The 17,711-nt window shown below is 31.0% G+C and overlaps 1 protein-coding gene and 1 long non-coding RNA gene across 4 annotated transcripts; one reads left to right on the plus strand and one right to left on the minus strand.

The window, feature by feature from the left end:
• The first annotated feature begins 500 nt into the window (after positions 1-500).
• LOC141723399 (uncharacterized) lies at positions 501-16,741 on the plus strand. Of its 3 annotated transcripts, none has more exons than XR_012576268.1 (2): positions 501-1,102; positions 16,454-16,741. It is a non-coding gene; the product is annotated as an uncharacterized LOC141723399 (long non-coding RNA). The 3 variants fall into 3 exon arrangements; XR_012576270.1 differs by having other exon boundaries at positions 16,464-16,741; XR_012576269.1 differs by lacking the exon at positions 16,454-16,741 and adding an exon at positions 1,339-2,284.
• Positions 12,741-14,971, minus strand: LOC141723394 (transcription factor GTE7-like). Its single transcript, XM_074525184.1, has 3 exons — positions 13,529-14,971; positions 13,247-13,442; positions 12,741-13,132 (listed from the first exon to the last, which is right to left on the minus strand). The coding sequence occupies exons 1-3, from the start codon at positions 14,969-14,971 to the stop codon at positions 13,071-13,073; spliced, it is 1,701 nt and encodes a 566-aa protein (XP_074381285.1). The 3' UTR covers positions 12,741-13,070.
• Positions 16,742-17,711: the final 970 nt, after the last annotated feature.

Here is a 17,711-nt window from a genome sequence, read left to right on the forward strand (position 1 = left end):
TATAACCTTACAACTTACAAATGAGTATATGTCCTCACTCAAAAAATTTCAAGTTGAGCGAATATCGAACCGAGGACTGGGACGAGAGAAGATAAACTCATAATGACTTGAGTTATTCAAGCGCGCTCTTTTCTGTTTCATTTAAATATTTTTAGATAGATGGTAAAATAAAATCATTTGTCAGTTTTCACTTTTCATGGCTCATGCTGGTGCTGAAGTAAAAATGTGGGTGAACTTGTAACATAGATTCAACCTCATTCCAATATAATTCCACTTTATTGTGTGAACTTGGAAGTGGTATGTGGTCCAGTTGTGCACATCTCTGAAATCATCTCTCAGTGGCTCAAATTGAGACCACTTTTTTGACCTATCTTCAGTCCATTCAATCCTCAGTGCTTTGCTTGCATCATTATATAAAATATTTTCAATGCACGCACATACATTGTTTATTTACCCAGAAGAAGATAAAATGAGAAAATTTTATTTGCTATAGGGTAGATCTACTATGAATACTTTCACATCTCAAGCTTCTGCAAAATATTTAGTAGAACTGAGGGATCATTATATAGTTTTTTTGTCTTCCAATCTTGAATTATCAAATTTTAATTTTTAGCACCTTTTGATGCAATTGATGACCAAACTTTTTCTCCTTTTTCGATAAAAAAAAACATGCCTAAACCTTGTTAAACTATACAAGTAATAGTACTTGATAATCATACAAATTGCTTTGGAATCCCTTTTGCTTTTTTAATTCTCCTATGATTTTCGATTTGATTCTCTCAATCTACGCAGAAAATTAGATGCTTGGTGATACAGTTTTTGCTTGTTACCGGTCCATCTTTTTTAATCCGTGTCTACATTTTAGATGTTATTTTTTTCTAATCATAGTGCTAATTTCACATCACTGATGACTTTCTTTGGTGCAGGAACAACAGATATTCATTTCTAGCATCTCTCTCTCTCTCTCTCTCCATTCTCTCGTACTCTCTCTCTCTCTCTCCAAGGTCATCATTTCGATGGATTACTGATTGAAGCTTGACAATTCATCGAAAACCCCTGACAACAGGGATTTGGGTTATTTCTTACATGATTCTAAATTAAGGTAATTTTTCTTGTCTTGTGTTCAGTCTCTTGATTTAACGATGCCTATTTGACATGACTATATTAGCTCAATTTTGTGGATCTGTATAAAAAGCAACATGTGATATGAGTTTGACTTGTCTATATCAGATCCATAGACATCCATTGTGTTTATTTTGCTAATTTTTCAATTCACAAGTTTTATTGAATTGTAAAGATAAGGAATTAGTCAAGTCATATTTAGTTTCTGTTGAATAGGTCATTGATTCATTTGAAATCTGCAAACTGATGTCTGTTACTGAAACCTCTTTTTGCCGGTGAATGAAAGTACAGACTGCAGAGAGTCAGAGAGATTCTATTGCATTCATGTCTAGTACTAGTTTACAGTATATGTCTCTTGTTTTGTGTTACATGTATATGCTATTTGTTTGTTTTCTTATGTCACATATTTGAATCTGCATCCGAGTGTTTGAAGATGTATAGTATAACATTGGATTAGATAATTGGATTACATTACATTGCATTAGTACATTACATTGCATTAGGACTTCGCTTGTTGCCTTGTATTCCGTCAATCTTGTGTTGTCGGTTGTTTTTTTTCCAATTGGGTTCCGGTAGATCTTGAAACCAATTATTTTTAAGAACAACTCCGTCTTCTGAAATCAATCTATTATGATATGTAACCCTCTAGAACACACACCCTCCCCAAAAACAAACCTCTACTTTAAACACCATTGTCCATGTCTGCTAAAAGATCCCACCCTCACGAACACACACCCTCGGTAAAAACAAAACTCCCCTGCACATTTACCCGAATTTCAACGCCATTGTCCATGTCTCCTACAAGATCTCAGCCGCAGATCATTTTCAGAGAAGAATTTATAGGCAGTTCTGGTGTGCAAGAAACCTATTCGATGTTTTGTCTCAAAGAATTAGGGGTTTGAATTGAGGCACGCAACCTGTTCGATATTTTGTCTCAGATAAGTATGGGGTTTGAATTGGGGCACGCAGCCTGTTCGATGTGTTGTCTCAGAAAATCAGGGATTTGAATTGGGGCTTTTTCAAAATTAGGATACTGGCGCGAAAGATTGAGTTTGGGGTATCGAAATGAGTGCAATATGAGAAATAGAAGGGTCTTACGACAACTAATTTTGGCTGATGTGAATAGGTAAGTCCCATGTGAATAAAACCATGGGCGGAGGTATTGTCTCGATTACTTTTATTTTACCTACTTTTATATATCATTGTTTATAATTTTTTTACTTAGTTCACACATATTTGTGCACACACAAGCCGGGGGTCTTTTGAGGAAACAGCCTCTTCATTTTTTGGAATGAGGGCAAGACTGCGAACTGTACACCCTCCCCAGACACTGTCATAGGCGGTATTATAGGGTAAAATGATGATGATAGATTCGTTTGTAATGTTACTATGCAACCTATCTCTGGATAGTTAAAATTCTCAGGGCGGAGACCATGTTTTGACCTATGTTCCCCATCTTAGTTACCATTTGGAAAATCTGAAAATAAGTAACTTACGACTTAAGATGAATAAGTGAATTATAAGTGATAAGGAGAAGAATACTTATAAGTTAAATAAGTGTTTGGATAGTTTTACTTACAAGGTCAGAAACTTTTTTTCTTAATTGAACTAAAATAAATAATTATCAAATATAAATTTTCTAAATTCATTAATTTTAAGTTAGATTAACATTTAAAAATAAATATTTTAAAATTGAGGTTAATAAATCAGCAAAAAATCAAAATAAGTTAAAAAAAGTACGTCGTTACTAACATTCAACTTATAAGCTTATAAGTTATAAATTCAACTTATAAGTTGAGTCGACAAATACTCGCAGATAAGCTGTTACGGACTTATAAGCCATAAGTGGCTTATAAGTTATGTGCCAAATAGGCCTTTAGTTTGGTTGAAGCATACATCCTTATTAGGCCTGTCAATGGAGCGAAAATCCGATCCGACCCGATCCGATCCGAGACCATTTTAGCGGATATGGATCGACCTATTAAAAATACGATCCGGGATCCGATCCGATAAGAAATATCCGATTATATATGGAGCAGATATGGATTTAGGCTGATCCGATCCGTTAATAACCCGATCCGGTTATACATATATATATATAAAATATTTTTTAATAATTCTAATTTTAAACGTATTATCCTCGAGTCAAGTTCCATTATCTATATTTCGTTCGGTTCGGTCTCAAGCGTACAGTCCATTTCTATAACCTCATTTCTATAACCCTAGTTCTTTTACCTTTTAGAGCCGCATAACCCAAAGTCTCAATTCAAATAACACTTCCATTTCGCAACATCAATTTTTTCATAGTTAGCATTAAAATATTGTACAACTCGGTATGTTTTATTTCAAAAAGAGAATTTTAGTTTATAATTTATTTTTGAATTTCATTGTATTTTACTTGTATTTTAATATTTTTTGGAATTGTAAATTTTAAATAAATTTTGTAATAAGTTAATTTAAAAAATATATGGAGCGGATATCCGATCCGAAATCCGTGATCCGAACGGATCCGGATATGGATCGGCCTATAAAAAATCCGGAGTCGATCCGATCCGAATCCGAAAAAATAAATGGATATGGTTATGGATTTAGGCCGATCCGATCCAAACCCGATCCATTGACAGGCCTAATCCTTATATAATTAAGAAAACCACTACAAGATTTAATAAAGAAAAATAAATTTTTTGAGTGGAAAGAAGATCATACAAATGCAATAAGAGTACTAAAAACATACAAATGCAATAAGAGTACTAAAAATAAAGATATAAAATTTACCTAAACTACAATTACCCAAAGATACTGATCAATTAGAATTATTTACAGATGCTAGTGATATAGGATGGGGAGCAGTATTAGTAGCTTTTGAAAAAGACGATATTGATAAAGAAATCCTTTAATATGTGGATATGCAGCTGGAACTTGGAAACCGAATGAAAAGAATTATCATATTAATGAAAAGAAATTATTAGCGATAAAATTAGGAATTAAAAGATTTCATTATCATCTATTACCTGTAAAATTTGTTGTAAGAACAAATAACACTCAAGTAAGATCATTTATATTCAATAAAATTGACCCTTTACCAGAATTAAATAAGAGAAGAAATTGGCAAGCATTCTTTAGTTGTTATAATTTTATTATTAAAAATATATCAGGTACTAAAAATATTCTTGCAGATTTTCTTAGCAGAGAAAATGGACAGGGATAATAAAAATATTCAACTGATGGAAATGATATTAAAAGAAATCAAGAGGAAGAATGAACAAATTGCAACCTTGACCCAAGAAGTTAATAACCTTATAAAAACTCTTGAAGGAGTTATAAAGCTTACCAAAAATATTACACCCCAAACTTTTGTATCAAGACTAGATACACCTCCTACAATATCAACCCTTACCCAAACAGAAATATCCAAACCAGAACAACCAAAACCTCAAGTTTCTATATCAGACAGAATTAAATATCCAAAAGAGTATATAGAAGCCTTTGAAAAGATAACAAAATTTTATGACTACAAGTCCAATAATACCATCCTCAGAACTGGAAAGTTTAGTAAATATCCAAGGTATATCTGCAAAGAAGACGCTGATCCTAAAGTGGTAGAAATCTTATTAATGTTGGGATTTATTGATAAAATCATGGTTGATGAAACATTAAGAAACATATCAAAACTTCCACCACTAATAGTTTAAAGCGTTAATGCAATGATGCAATCATATGGACCAAGAGGAATATATGGAGTACAGGTATTTGATGCTTGTACTGACTTTGAAGGAAAACCAATAATAATATGTCAGATATTCAAGTATGGGAGGAATACTACTATAGAAGGCGATAATACTAGTCTCAAGTCTCCTATGTCATGCACAATAGAAGGATTTCAAGAATGGATGTCAAATAAAAGAGCAATAGGATTATCAGTTCTAAAATCCAAACTTGAAGATCTTATAGAAGGGAGGAAGGCATGTGTATTAGGAACAAGTATGAAAGGAGACGTAAAAGAAATACTAATATTATATTATAATAATGATGTTTTGTAAACAGATACAAGTGATTTAGTAGTCATGCATAACAGGATAACATGTGGAAATTACAATCATGGACCAAAAACCAAGGAGTTTTTTAAGGATATTATTACAGGACAAAGAAAGAAGACTGTAGTAGTTTTAAAACCCTTAGTACATGAAGGAGCATGTTCTAATCCTTTCTAGTAAAATTGTAATGCATCATGTTATTTCAACATGTAATATTAAAGTAATTTTATGGCCCAAACAAAGTTTGGTGACCATGACAGATTAGAAAATGTTTTTACGGCCCAATGAAAATTGGTGACTGTAATATATGATTCTACGGCCCAATGAAAATTGGTGACTGTAATATATGATTCTATGGCCCAATGAAAATTGGTGACTGTAATATATGATTCTACTGCCCAATAAAATTGGTGACTGTAATATATGATTCTAGCAAATATAAATAGCCAAAAATTATGGAATTCCAGACAAAAGACAAAAGACAGAAGGCATCAAAAGGAGTGGACGAAATAAAAAGAGGAAGCAGGAAGAATAAAAGCACAAAAGAAAAATTGCAAAAGTTGAAAAAGAAGACAGAATAATTCATAAGAAGTGGACACAAAGAAAAGAGAAAGCAGGGCAGAAGAAAAATTGCAAAAGTTGAAAAAGAAGACAGAAGAAAAGAAAAAGGAATGGATGAAAGAAAAAGAAGGAAACAGAAAGAATAATATGTCAGAAAAGAATATCATGTCAGAGAAATCTCTCCCATATGATTCTTTCTCACTTGTTCTACATTAATCACCTACCTATCAGTTTATTCACTACCCAATCTTTGTTTCTAGTCAGTTCATTTTTACACTGATTAACTATATATATATATATAACTTCGAATACCAAAATCAAATCAATTATATGCCTTGAGGAGCTCATGAGAATTTCTTAGGTGGCTTCATGAGATTGTCCACTTTCCTCAGACTCACTTGCGGATGAGCTATTAGAATCTGCTTCAACACACAAACAAACATGAAATACCCATTAGAAAGAAAATCCCTCTTTAAAGTACAAGCTACAGAGTTTCGAGACACTTTTTTCAAGAAATTGCGGTCCTTACCACTAGAAGAGTCGGATGTAGAACTTGAACTGCTAGAGTTGCTTGATCTGACATTGTTAGCTGGACTTGGAGCATCCCTTTCAATCTCTATTGGAGGGTAATCAATACTTTTTCAACTTTTGCAATTTTTGTGTCCCGCTTTCTCTGTTTCTCTTACATGATATTCTTTTCTGACATATTATTCTTTCTGTTTCCTTCTTTTTCTTTCATCAATTCCTTTTTCTTTTCTTCTGTCTTCTTTTTCAACTTTTGCAATTTTTCTTCTGTCCCGCTTTCTCTTTTGCTTGTGTCCACTTCTTATGAATTATTCTGTCTTCTTTTTCAACTTTTGCAATTTTTCTTTTGTGCTTTTATTCTTCCTGCTTCCTCTTTTTATTTCGTCCACTCCTTTTGATGCCTTCTGTCTTTTGTCTTTTGTCTGGAATTCCATAATTTTTGGCTATTTATATTTGCTAATATATTATAGTCACCAATTTTATTGGGCCGTAGAATCATATATTACAGTCACCAATTTTATTGGGCCGTAGAATCATATATTACATTCACCAATTTTCAGTGGGCCGTAGAATCATATATTACAGTCACCAATTTTCATTAGGCCGTAAAAATATTTTCTAATCTGTCATGGTCACCAAACTTTGTTTGGGACATAAAATTACTTTAATATTACATGTTGAAATAACATGAATTATTACAATCTTACTCGAAAGAATTAGAACATGTTCCTTCCTGTACTAAGAGTTTTAAAACTACTATAGTCTTCTTTCTTTGTCCTGTAATAATATTCTTAAGAAACTCCTTGGTTTTTGGTGCATGATTGTAATTTCCACCTGTTATCCTGTTATGCATGACTGCTAAATCACTTGTATATGTTTTCAAAACATCATTATTATAATATAATGTTAGTATTTGTTCTACGTCTCATGTCATACTTGTTCCTAATACACATGTCTTCCTCCCTTTTATAAGATCTTCAAGTTTGGATTTTAGAACTGATAATCCTATTGCTCTTTTATTTGACATCCATTCTTAAAATCCTTCTATTGTGCATGGCATAGGAGACTTGAGACTAGTATTATCGCCTTCTATAATTGTATTCCTGCCATACTTGAATATCTGACATATTATTATTGGTTTTCCTACAATATCGGTACAAGCATCAAATACCTGTACTCCATATAGTCCTCCTGGTCCATATGATTGCATCATTGCATTAACGTTTTCAACTATTAGTGGTGGAAGTTTTGATATGCTTCTTAATGTTTCATCAATCATAATTTTATCAATAAATCCCAACATTAATAAGCTTTCTACCACTTTAGGATCAGCGTCTTCTTTGCAGATATACCTTGGATATTTACTAAACTTTTCAGTTCCGAGGATGGTATTATTGGACTTGTAGTCATAAAATTTTGTTATCTTTTCAAAGACTTCTATATACTCTCTTTTGATATTTAATTCTGTCTGATATAGAAACTTGAGGTTTTGGTTGTTCTGGTTTGGATATTTTTGTTTGGGTAAGGGTTGATATTGTAGGAGTTGTAGCTAGTCTTAATACAAAAGTTTGGGGTGTAATATTTTTGGTAAGCTTTATAGCTCCTTCAAGAGTTTTTATAAGGTTATGAACTTCTTGGGTCAAGGTTGCAATTTGTTCATTCTTCCTCTTGATTTCTTCTAGTATCATTTCCATCGGTTGAATATTTTTATTATCCCTGTCCATTTTCTCTGCTAATAAAAATCTGCAAGAATATTTTTAGTACCTGATATATTTTTAATAATAAAATCATAACAACGAAAGAATGCTTGCCAATTTCATCTCTTATTTAATTCTGGTAAAGGGTCAATTTTATTGAATATAAATGATCTTACTTGAGTGTTATCTGTTCTTACAACAAATTTTACAGGTAATAGATGATAATGAAATCTTTTAATTCCTAATTTTACCGCTAATAATTCATTTTCATTAATATGATAATTGTTTTCCTTAGGTTTCCAAGTTCCAGCTGCATATCCACATATTAAAGGGTTTTCTTTGTCAATATCGTCTTTTTCAAAAGCTATTAATACTTCTCTCCATCCTATATCACTAGCATCTGTAAATAATTCTAATTGATCAGTATCTTTGTGTAATCGTAGTTTAGGTAAATTTTATACCTTTGTTTTTAGTACTGTTTTTAGTACTGTTATTGCATTTGTATGATCTTCTTTCCACTCAAAAGTTTTATTTTTCTTTATTAAATCTTGTAGCGGTTTCTTAATTTTTGTAAGTCTTTTATATAATCTGAAGCGTAATTTACTATTCCTGAGAATTGTTGTACTTTTTTTTATTTTCTAAAGTTTCTTTGAAATTCTTTATTTTTGTTGATATATGTTCTTGTAATTGAATTATTTCTGAATCTATAATATATCCTAAATATTATATTCTGTTTTTAAATATTTCTGATTTCTTTTCTGATAATAGGATTCCATGTTTTCTAATAATCTGAATAAATATTTCTAGATGTTTTGAATGATATGTTAGATTGTCACTAAATATTAATATATCATCTATATATACTAGAATAAAATCTTTCATTTCTCTAAATATTTTATCCATTCTTCTTTGGAATATGTGTGGGGTTGTTCTTAATCCAAATGGTAGTACTATCCATTCATAATGTCCTTGTGGTACGCTAAATGCTGTTAAACATCTAGATTCCTTAGTTAATTTTATTTTTCAGTATACGCTTTTACAATCAAATTTACTAAACCATTTTTTATTACTTGTTTGATTTTTTTAAATTTCTTTTATATTGTAGGAAATATCCATCAAATATAGTCTTTTTATTTAGTTCTCGATAATCTATTACCATTCTAGCTTTTCCTCTTTTTACTTCAGTATGATTTCTTACTAAAAATGACGGGTTACTATGGGGATTTTTACTTTCTTGTATTAGTCCTAAGTTTAATAATTCTTTTATTTGAACTTCTAACTCCTTTTGATCTGTTGGACTATATCTTATTGGTTTGTTTCTAATTATATCATTAGGATTTATTAGTTTTATTTCAGTGTATATTTTTTCTTTTTCCCATAGCTTCATTGGATGTTCTCCAAAATTTATTTCTAAGGCTTTTAAATATTTTTGTTTTAATATTTCTAAATTAGTTTTTCTTTCTGCTTTGATATTACTTATTTCTATTGATTTTACAAGTACTATTCTTTTTAATACTATCCATTTTTTGCAAGGTGTTACAAACTTATCCTATCTTGTTTTATTATTTGAGTTTTAAAAGAATCTAAAAAGTTATTTTCTAGTAACATTTGTTGTTTCATATTATTTTCTTGGTATATTATAGGTAACCTAAACCTTGTTTTTTCTAATATAAATCTTACATTTTCTGCTATTATATCTATCTCTTTTTTATGGTTATTGAATCATGTTACTATTATTCTATTTTTAGTACGTTTTCATTTGTGTTGAGTAAATACTTCTTCTTTAGCTAAACAGATATCTGCTCCGCTATCTATAAATATCTTTTGTTTTATATATTTAGTAGGTTTATACTCTACATGTGCTTCAATATATATAGCTACCATTTTATTCTATTCAGTAGTTAAACTTTCATTATCACTATCATTTTCATTTATATAATTTATTTCCTCTGGTTCTGTTTCACTTATATAGAATACTTCTTCATCATACCAGTTATTATTATCTTCTCTTATATATTATAATTTCATTATTAATTCGGTAGTATCTATGTATTTTACTCCTTTTTGTTGTAATTTATGACACTTATATGCATAATGTCTTTTTTCATTACAATTCCAACATTTACAATCTGCTATTTTTGTTTTATTTCTTTTTCTAAACTTTCTCTTATATCTAAATCTCTTTCTATTTTCAGGAGTATTTCTATATTTTTTAAATTTTCTTCTTTTAAATCTTCGATTAAATGGTTTATAAGGTCTATAAGTTTTATTTTGTTTTTTATAATATTCATTTTGATTACTATAATATGTTTTTCTATATTTCCTATATTTCTTTCTAGTTTCATAATTTTGATTTTCACATCCAAATATTAATTTTTTCTCTGTGAAATTACAGATTTCTTTTAATCCTTATTTTTTATCCTTTTAAATTCTCTGTTAAATTCTATATTCCTCACATTTTCGAGTTAAATATGCTCTTAATAATCTAATTCTTTATCCTAATGTATTTTTCTTAGGTTCTAGATTATTATATTCTTTAGTTATTTCAGTATTATAAGGTGAAGGTAAATGATCATAATACAGTTGTTGATATACTAATCTTTCATTAGGTAAAAACTTAGCTTCATAAAAGAATTTAGTAAAACTTATAGTATATTTTGGTAATTTACTAATCCTACAGCATTTCATATTATTTAGATACATTGTTATTTCTAATTTTCTTTCTACAGTTATATTTTCTTGAGCTACAAACCATCTTTCTCCTAGAAATTCTCTTTTTAATAATATATCAAATGCGTTTAACGTATCTTTCCAGCTTCTAGCATACGTTCTTACTTGTCCCTTTAATTCATAAATAATATTTTCTAACCAAAATGCTGCCTTTCCTACAATTGTTTTTTATATTAATTCAAAAACATAATCCGGATCTTCTATATTTTTTGAATTCATTAAGGCTATATACATCCCTAAATTCCAATCTTTTATTCTTCTACTTATTTCTTGATCATCGTAGACATTGTCTAAATCTTGAAAATATCCATTTATATTTATTCCTTGGTTCATCGATCCTATGAAATCTTGAAATCTTGTACTTCATTTTGTTGTCCTATAGATATATTTCCTGGCATTTTAATAGTATTTTTAATTATTATATGATCTTCTATTTCTTCTTCTGGGTATGCATCTTCACCCATTATATTATCTGATTCGGTTTCATAATTTGTTTGTTTATGCGAAGTTTCTCTTTCTTCTATATCACTTTCATCGCTTTTTTCTTCATTTGTTATAATTGCATTTACGGTTTTTCCAAGGGTTTCTAATATTTCTTTATTTTCTTTTATTATCATTTCATTTTCCTCATTATCTGATTCTTCTAAGCAATTTAATCCTTCTTCTCCTAGATTACTATCTGATTCACTTGAATTACTACTCTCACATTGTTCTTAATTCGTTTCTGGATTACTATCGTCAAAATTAATAATTTCCTTTCCTTTTAGTTCTATCTTTAATTGATTTATCTCATTTTTTAAATTATCTATTTCTTTTAATACATTTATTACTTCTACTTTGTTTCTTTTAATTCTTTCTTTTGAGTTTTATATTTTCTTTTATAAAATTTATATTTATTTAACCACTCTATATTGGTTTTAGTTTTTAATTTAGCATTTTCTTTTCTTAATTCTTCTAATTCATCTTTTCTTATTTCTTGTTTTATAGGTTCATATTTTTGTCTTTCTTTTTCCATTAACTCTTTTCCATGTTTTTTAAAAAATGTTATAGCACTATGTTTTGTTATAGACATTTTTCTAGAATTTTCCAGATTTATGATTTTAACCCCTATAGTCATTTTATGTTTCGATTTGCTTATATCCATTAATATAGGTTCTTTAGTTCTTCTATTACCGTTATACGTACTATTTCTGGTTCTTCTGTTTCGTCTTTAATTACTTTGTTTTCTTTATTTTGTTCTAAACTATTTTGTATTAAGATTAACTTATCTAATATTTGTTTAAAGATTGAGATTTCTGACATATTCCATAACGCTGTTATTTCTTCCTTAATTATTTTTCTATTAATTTCTTGATTTTCTTCCATCTTTTTCAATATAGCGTTTAAACTTTCTTTTATAAATATTTCGTTCCAAATATCTTTTATTTGGTTTTCAGTATTATTCATATTTATATACTCGTTTTCTCCATTCTTCTTCAATTATCCATGTTTTTTTTTCTTACCTTTTATTTTCTCTAATTCTTTTACTTCATCTAGTTTTTCTTTTTCTTTTAAGTATTGTAATTCTTTTTCTTGAGACATAATTAATTGAAGCAATTATTGAAGCGTACATCCTTAAGAACATAAACACTTGAGTATATATATGTGGTACCTGGGCATCATCTTGGTCTGCAGCTTATCCACATGTTTATTATTTGGTTGTAGACTGGCAATTAATATATACTGGACTAAGCTTTGATTGTAGAATGGTACATTTCATATGGTTAATTAATTTGAATCAATGTTTATTTTGTCGCTGACTGGCAGCTCACGTTAGTTTTCTTTCTCGGTTTCAGGCATCTTTTTTCGCATTAGATTCTCCCCTCCGTTCTCTCTTATTGTAATCTTTCTATCCACTTTTATTCTTATAACCGATTCTATCTGTTCTAATTGCTTCCAGCCCATGTTTCCCTTCTTCTCTTTATATTTGTTTTGCAATTCCCTCACAAGTCAGAACAAAAACTATTAACAGACTTGGAGAGTAGAAAGTAGAAAGAGTCAAGTGCAACAAGGGTTTATGAGGCTTGATTGATATATATATATATATATATATTTCATATTTCATTTGAAACTACTACTATGTACATCTTCTCTGCCATGCTTTCATCCTTCAACCCACTAAACAAAATCACTCCCAACACTTGCCTTTTACTACTATTCAGCCATTCCCCCCAAACTAACAACTCTGTCTGCCTACCATATTTCTCACTTGTTCTACATTAATCACCTACCTATCAGTCTATTCACTACCCAATCTTTGTTTCTAGTCAGTTTTTTTTTTACACTGATTAACTATATATATAACTTCGAATACCAAAATCAATCATATGCCTTGAGGAGCTCATGTTCCCGGGAGAATTTCTCAGGTGGCTTCCTGAGACTGTCCACTTTCCTCAGACTCGCTTAAGGATGAGCTATCAGAATCTGATTCAACAAACAAACAAACATGAAATACCCATTAGAAAGAAAATCCCTCTTTAAAGTACAACAAACTACACAGTTTCAAGACATTTTTCAAAAAAAAAAAGCGGTCCTTACCACTTGAAGAGTCGGATGCAGAACTTGAACTGCTAGAGTTGCTTGATCTGACATTGTTAGCTGGACTTGGAGCATCCCTTTCAATCTCTATTGGAGGGTAGTCAATCATTGGTATCTCATCGCCAATGTCAATGTCCTCCTCGACCTTCAGCATTGTTGGAACTTCCGGTTCTTCCATTATCACGACTGGGGACTGCTGTATACAAAGTACATTAGCCAAACAACAAATATATAGGGGTACATTACAAAATACACTACTGTTTTACTATTACGAGTTATAACCTTCTCGTTCTCCAAATTCAATACCAATTGATTCACTAACACCTCTTTCCTCATCCTATTTTGTGCAGCTTTTTGGTGAAGCCTCACAAATTTGTCCAAATCCCACATAGTCTCGTCGTCGAGAGAATGAACATCAAGCTCAACTTCCCCATCCGGCGGTGAAGTCAATTCAGAATTCCGCTTCGCCACAATCTGCAAAATCTCATGTAAATACTCCCCAGCCAAGTCCTGCAAAATAAGCCCCAACTTCTGCCTTTCCCCATCATTCATTTCTCTTCTTCTAGATGCATTTGGCTGCACCTCAGGCACCGTCTTTCGCTGCACACTCAAAGACTTCTCCGCAGCATCTTTAACAACTTTCCCAGCCACTTCCTGGACTAATGGCAACGCATTGGTAACCGCCGCTTGAAAATGCACATGCGAAGGCTCTTCCACTTTCACCTGAGCCGCCACTATCTGTGCTTCCTCTAACTTAGGCAAAGGCTTACTATGATTCTCTTGTGCAACAATAATCCGCTGCCTTTCATCCTCAAACTTATGATAAGCCGGAACAAACAATTCCTCAAACATATTAAGCAGAACAGTAGCCATAGTATGAGCATCATCTCCTTTCGGATTATAAGTCATAGCATTATCGAAAATCAATCTCACATCAGAAGCAAACTCAAGTGGTGTTCCATAATAATGCTTACCAAGCCTCGTCTTCACCGTACCAAGATCCATCGGATGCTTAATCACTTGATGATAATTATGAAGCCCTAAAGCAACCGCATCCACCGGCTTATTAAACACCCAACCATGCTTATGCTTCATCAATTTCGACAATATCTGCCCACATTTCCTCATCATTCCCGCCTCAACCTTCCTCATCGCTGTCGAATTCAAAACCACATTCTTCACAGGCCGCTTAACTTCTCGCTTAATTTCTCCACTCGAAGATACCGGCATTGTCCTCTTTTGCCCTATAACCTTCCCACTCTTCTTCCCCACACCGCCTTTCTTAACAGAACCGTTAACTTGACCCGAAGACGGAACGAAACCCCGGTTCAATCGAAACTCAGACTCACGTGACTCGACTTCGTAAATGACTCTCCTGACCCGTTCAAGATCGGAGACAAACCGAGTCTTAAGCTCCCTCAACTCACTCCTCGAATACGAGTCTAAACGAAACACCACGTGACCGTCACGTGTACTCTCCTTCTCCACAACACAACAATCCGTCTCCACATCCACCGCCGGTGAGTAGTACATCGGCGGCGCCACGTCAGCATTCCGTGCATAGCTTCGATTACTCACATTCTGAACATATCTGCTAGGGTTAGGGTTTTGAACATATCTGTAAGTAGAATTAGGGTTAGGGTTTATAGCATTGTAATTATTGCCATGATGTGTGTAATTCCTCCATTGCCCCTCATTTATACTCGGTAACACTGCTGACGTCATCCGTCGGAGAATTGAGGTTCCGGCGAGTGGTGAATTGAGAACTCGCCGGCGGACGGCGGAGAGAGTGATGAAATGAAAAGAGGGGCGAGGGTTTCAAGGGCGTGTGTGTATTGTATATATAGGACTCTTTTTGTGATGATATTTTGTGATGGCAACACCGCCTTCTTAAAGAGAATCAGATCTGCCCGTGGGAGTTTTGGGCAGCTTGTGAGACGTTGATTGGGTTTTTAACGGTGGAGATTGATTTGTTGGGCAAGTGAGATTTTGTTGATCTGACCGGTAATCTGTAACGGATGGTTGCGATGTGGGGCTGGGGACACGTGGATAGTTTGATGGACGTAGATTTGCAGATGAACGTTTTTTTAGGGAATTAAAATTCTATTGAGAAATTTAGCGAAAAATAATGGTGAAAGAATTATTTCGGTTTAATTGCGTTGGATAAGGATTTGTAATGCCAGCTGATTGTAGTACTAATGAATTCAAATTGCATTTGATGTACTAATTTTTTTATTTGATTTTGTGATGTGAAGTTGTATGAGATTAAAGTGTGTTTCTTTATTTATATGTTTATATTTTCGATACTTTATTAAAATGTTAACCAAAATTGTCTCTCATAACCATTTTTTAAATTGAACTTTTTTACTATATTAAATAATCAGCTTGGTCATTTGGTTTAAGATTTGGTATCGAGTTGAAATCAAGATCGAGTTAAACTGGTATGAATATCATGTATCATATCTGAAATTATGTGCTTGATTGAGTGTTTTAATAAATATTTTAATTTAAAATATGTTAAGTCAATATTTTAATTTAATTAAATATATTTATTTTAATATTATTTAAATATTTTTAGGTTTATAGATTTCTTTTAGTACTAAACGTTTATATTTAATTGTTTTAAAAAAACTAAAATAGTGAAATAAAAGTTGATACTCGTACCCCTCCCTACTTAGTTATAAAAAATACATATCTTGGGTTTGAGAAATGAATATTAAATTTTAATTTTTTGAACCAAATATCAGGTATGAGGTTAGAATGACTGAAACACATATTTGATTTCAGAATATGTCGTACTAAACGACCCCTTAAAAATATTAAAGTAATGCATTTTTCATGATTTTATATTAATATTCTAACATATTAACCTATTATATTCTAAAAATTACACCAATTACTTTGATACTTTTAATAATGATTGGCTTTGATTTTATACCTAATTTAAAATTTCAAAACAAACCTTTTCTGTAAGAGGAATATTTTATATCTCGAAAATGATCCCCGATTAATATATTACATCTATTTTTATGTGAAGTCATATGAATACAGGCAAAGTTTTATATTATTAATAAAAAAGAACACATATATATGCACTATGAGTCCTATATTATTAATAAAAATAACTAATAATATATGGATTAAGTAAATATTTGGGAACCATTTTGAAAACTGTTCTGTAACTTCCCCTTACAATATTTTAAATAGAGTAGTACAGTTACATGGAGGCAGGGCAGGAACAAAGGATAGAGAATTGATGACATGGGGAGGGTTTGTCGTCTCCGACTACCAAATAAAACACTGGTTCCTTCCTCATCACAATTCTTGATTAATTAACTGATTTTTTTTTTTGAGGAAATATTTGAATTCAGTTACTCCCAGCTCATTCTTCTAGCAACGAGACATATAAATTTGATCAAATAGCGAATGTAAATTATTGCAAATCTGATTGAATACTTGATTCTGGTTTGTATTCGAATTACAAAACAGGTTAAAGTTTGTTTAATTATTTAGGAAAAAGGGAAAAAAGTATAAAAAGTACGGTCAAATTGATGCATTTCAACAAGAATAAAAACGGCCCATTAATGCGATTATTCGCTTGAGAAGAATACAGGTTTTTCTATTCACGGCTGTGTTTATGAAGTAATTATAGTATAGATATGTCAAGTATCTAAGTATGAAATACAAGAGCATCTCCATGATATCATACTATAAATAAAATACAATTTTTTTTTAAATCAAATAAAAAACAAATTATGTATAAAAATCCATCTCCAATATACATTCCTTTTATTTATTTATTTATAAATATAATAACATTTTCATGTTGATTATATTTGTTGAACCACTGCAGACGCGTAAAAAATCTGTAAAAAAAATTAATCTATTGAAGTAATTTTTTTTATTTATAATAACATATTGTTTTTATAATATAGCTAATCAATATAGCGAATATCATCGAAATATAATATTTTACAGATTCAACAAATTATTATTCTACAGGTCCAATTTAGTCCAACAATTATAGTAGATATCATTGGAGATGCTCTAAATGCCGATAACATGAAAGTCGGACTTTTCAAAAGTCATATACAATGGATTTTTTACATGTAAAATTAAAATAATCTATGTTACTTTTGTACGGAATTTTTATAAAAAAATATTTAAATGAAAAATTGGCTGAATGGTCTCCATTGGACCCTTGTACCTAAGATTAAGATCAATTTATCATATTTTAGAGAAAGAGCTAGGTAAAATAAGTGAGAAAATAAATTGTTACTAAGATAGATGTGACCAGTGTTCTAAAAATGTTTGATATTTTAAGAAAATTTTGATTAATTCTCGATTAATTTTTAAAAAATATTGGACCAATTTAAATTTTAAAATCTGATTAATATTTATCAATTATTTTTAAATTATATATTTCATAATAAATAAGATGGTTATGTTAAATATTATTAAAACA

This window comes from Apium graveolens, chromosome 5, assembly GCF_009905375.1.
Source record: "Apium graveolens cultivar Ventura chromosome 5, ASM990537v1, whole genome shotgun sequence".
NCBI lineage: Eukaryota > Viridiplantae > Streptophyta > Magnoliopsida > Apiales > Apiaceae > Apium > Apium graveolens.

Coding starts and splice junctions, on each gene's coding strand:
- LOC141723394 (XM_074525184.1), bottom strand. CDS start 14,971: ATGACGTCAGCAGTGTTACCGAGTATAAATGAGGGGCAATGGAGGAAT. Junction 13,443..13,528: donor TGAATTTGGAGAACGAGAAG/GTTATAACTCGT, acceptor CTTTGTATACAG/CAGTCCCCAGTCGTGATAAT. Junction 13,133..13,246: donor TGCATCCGACTCTTCAAGTG/GTAAGGACCGCT, acceptor TTGTTGAATCAG/ATTCTGATAGCTCATCCTTA.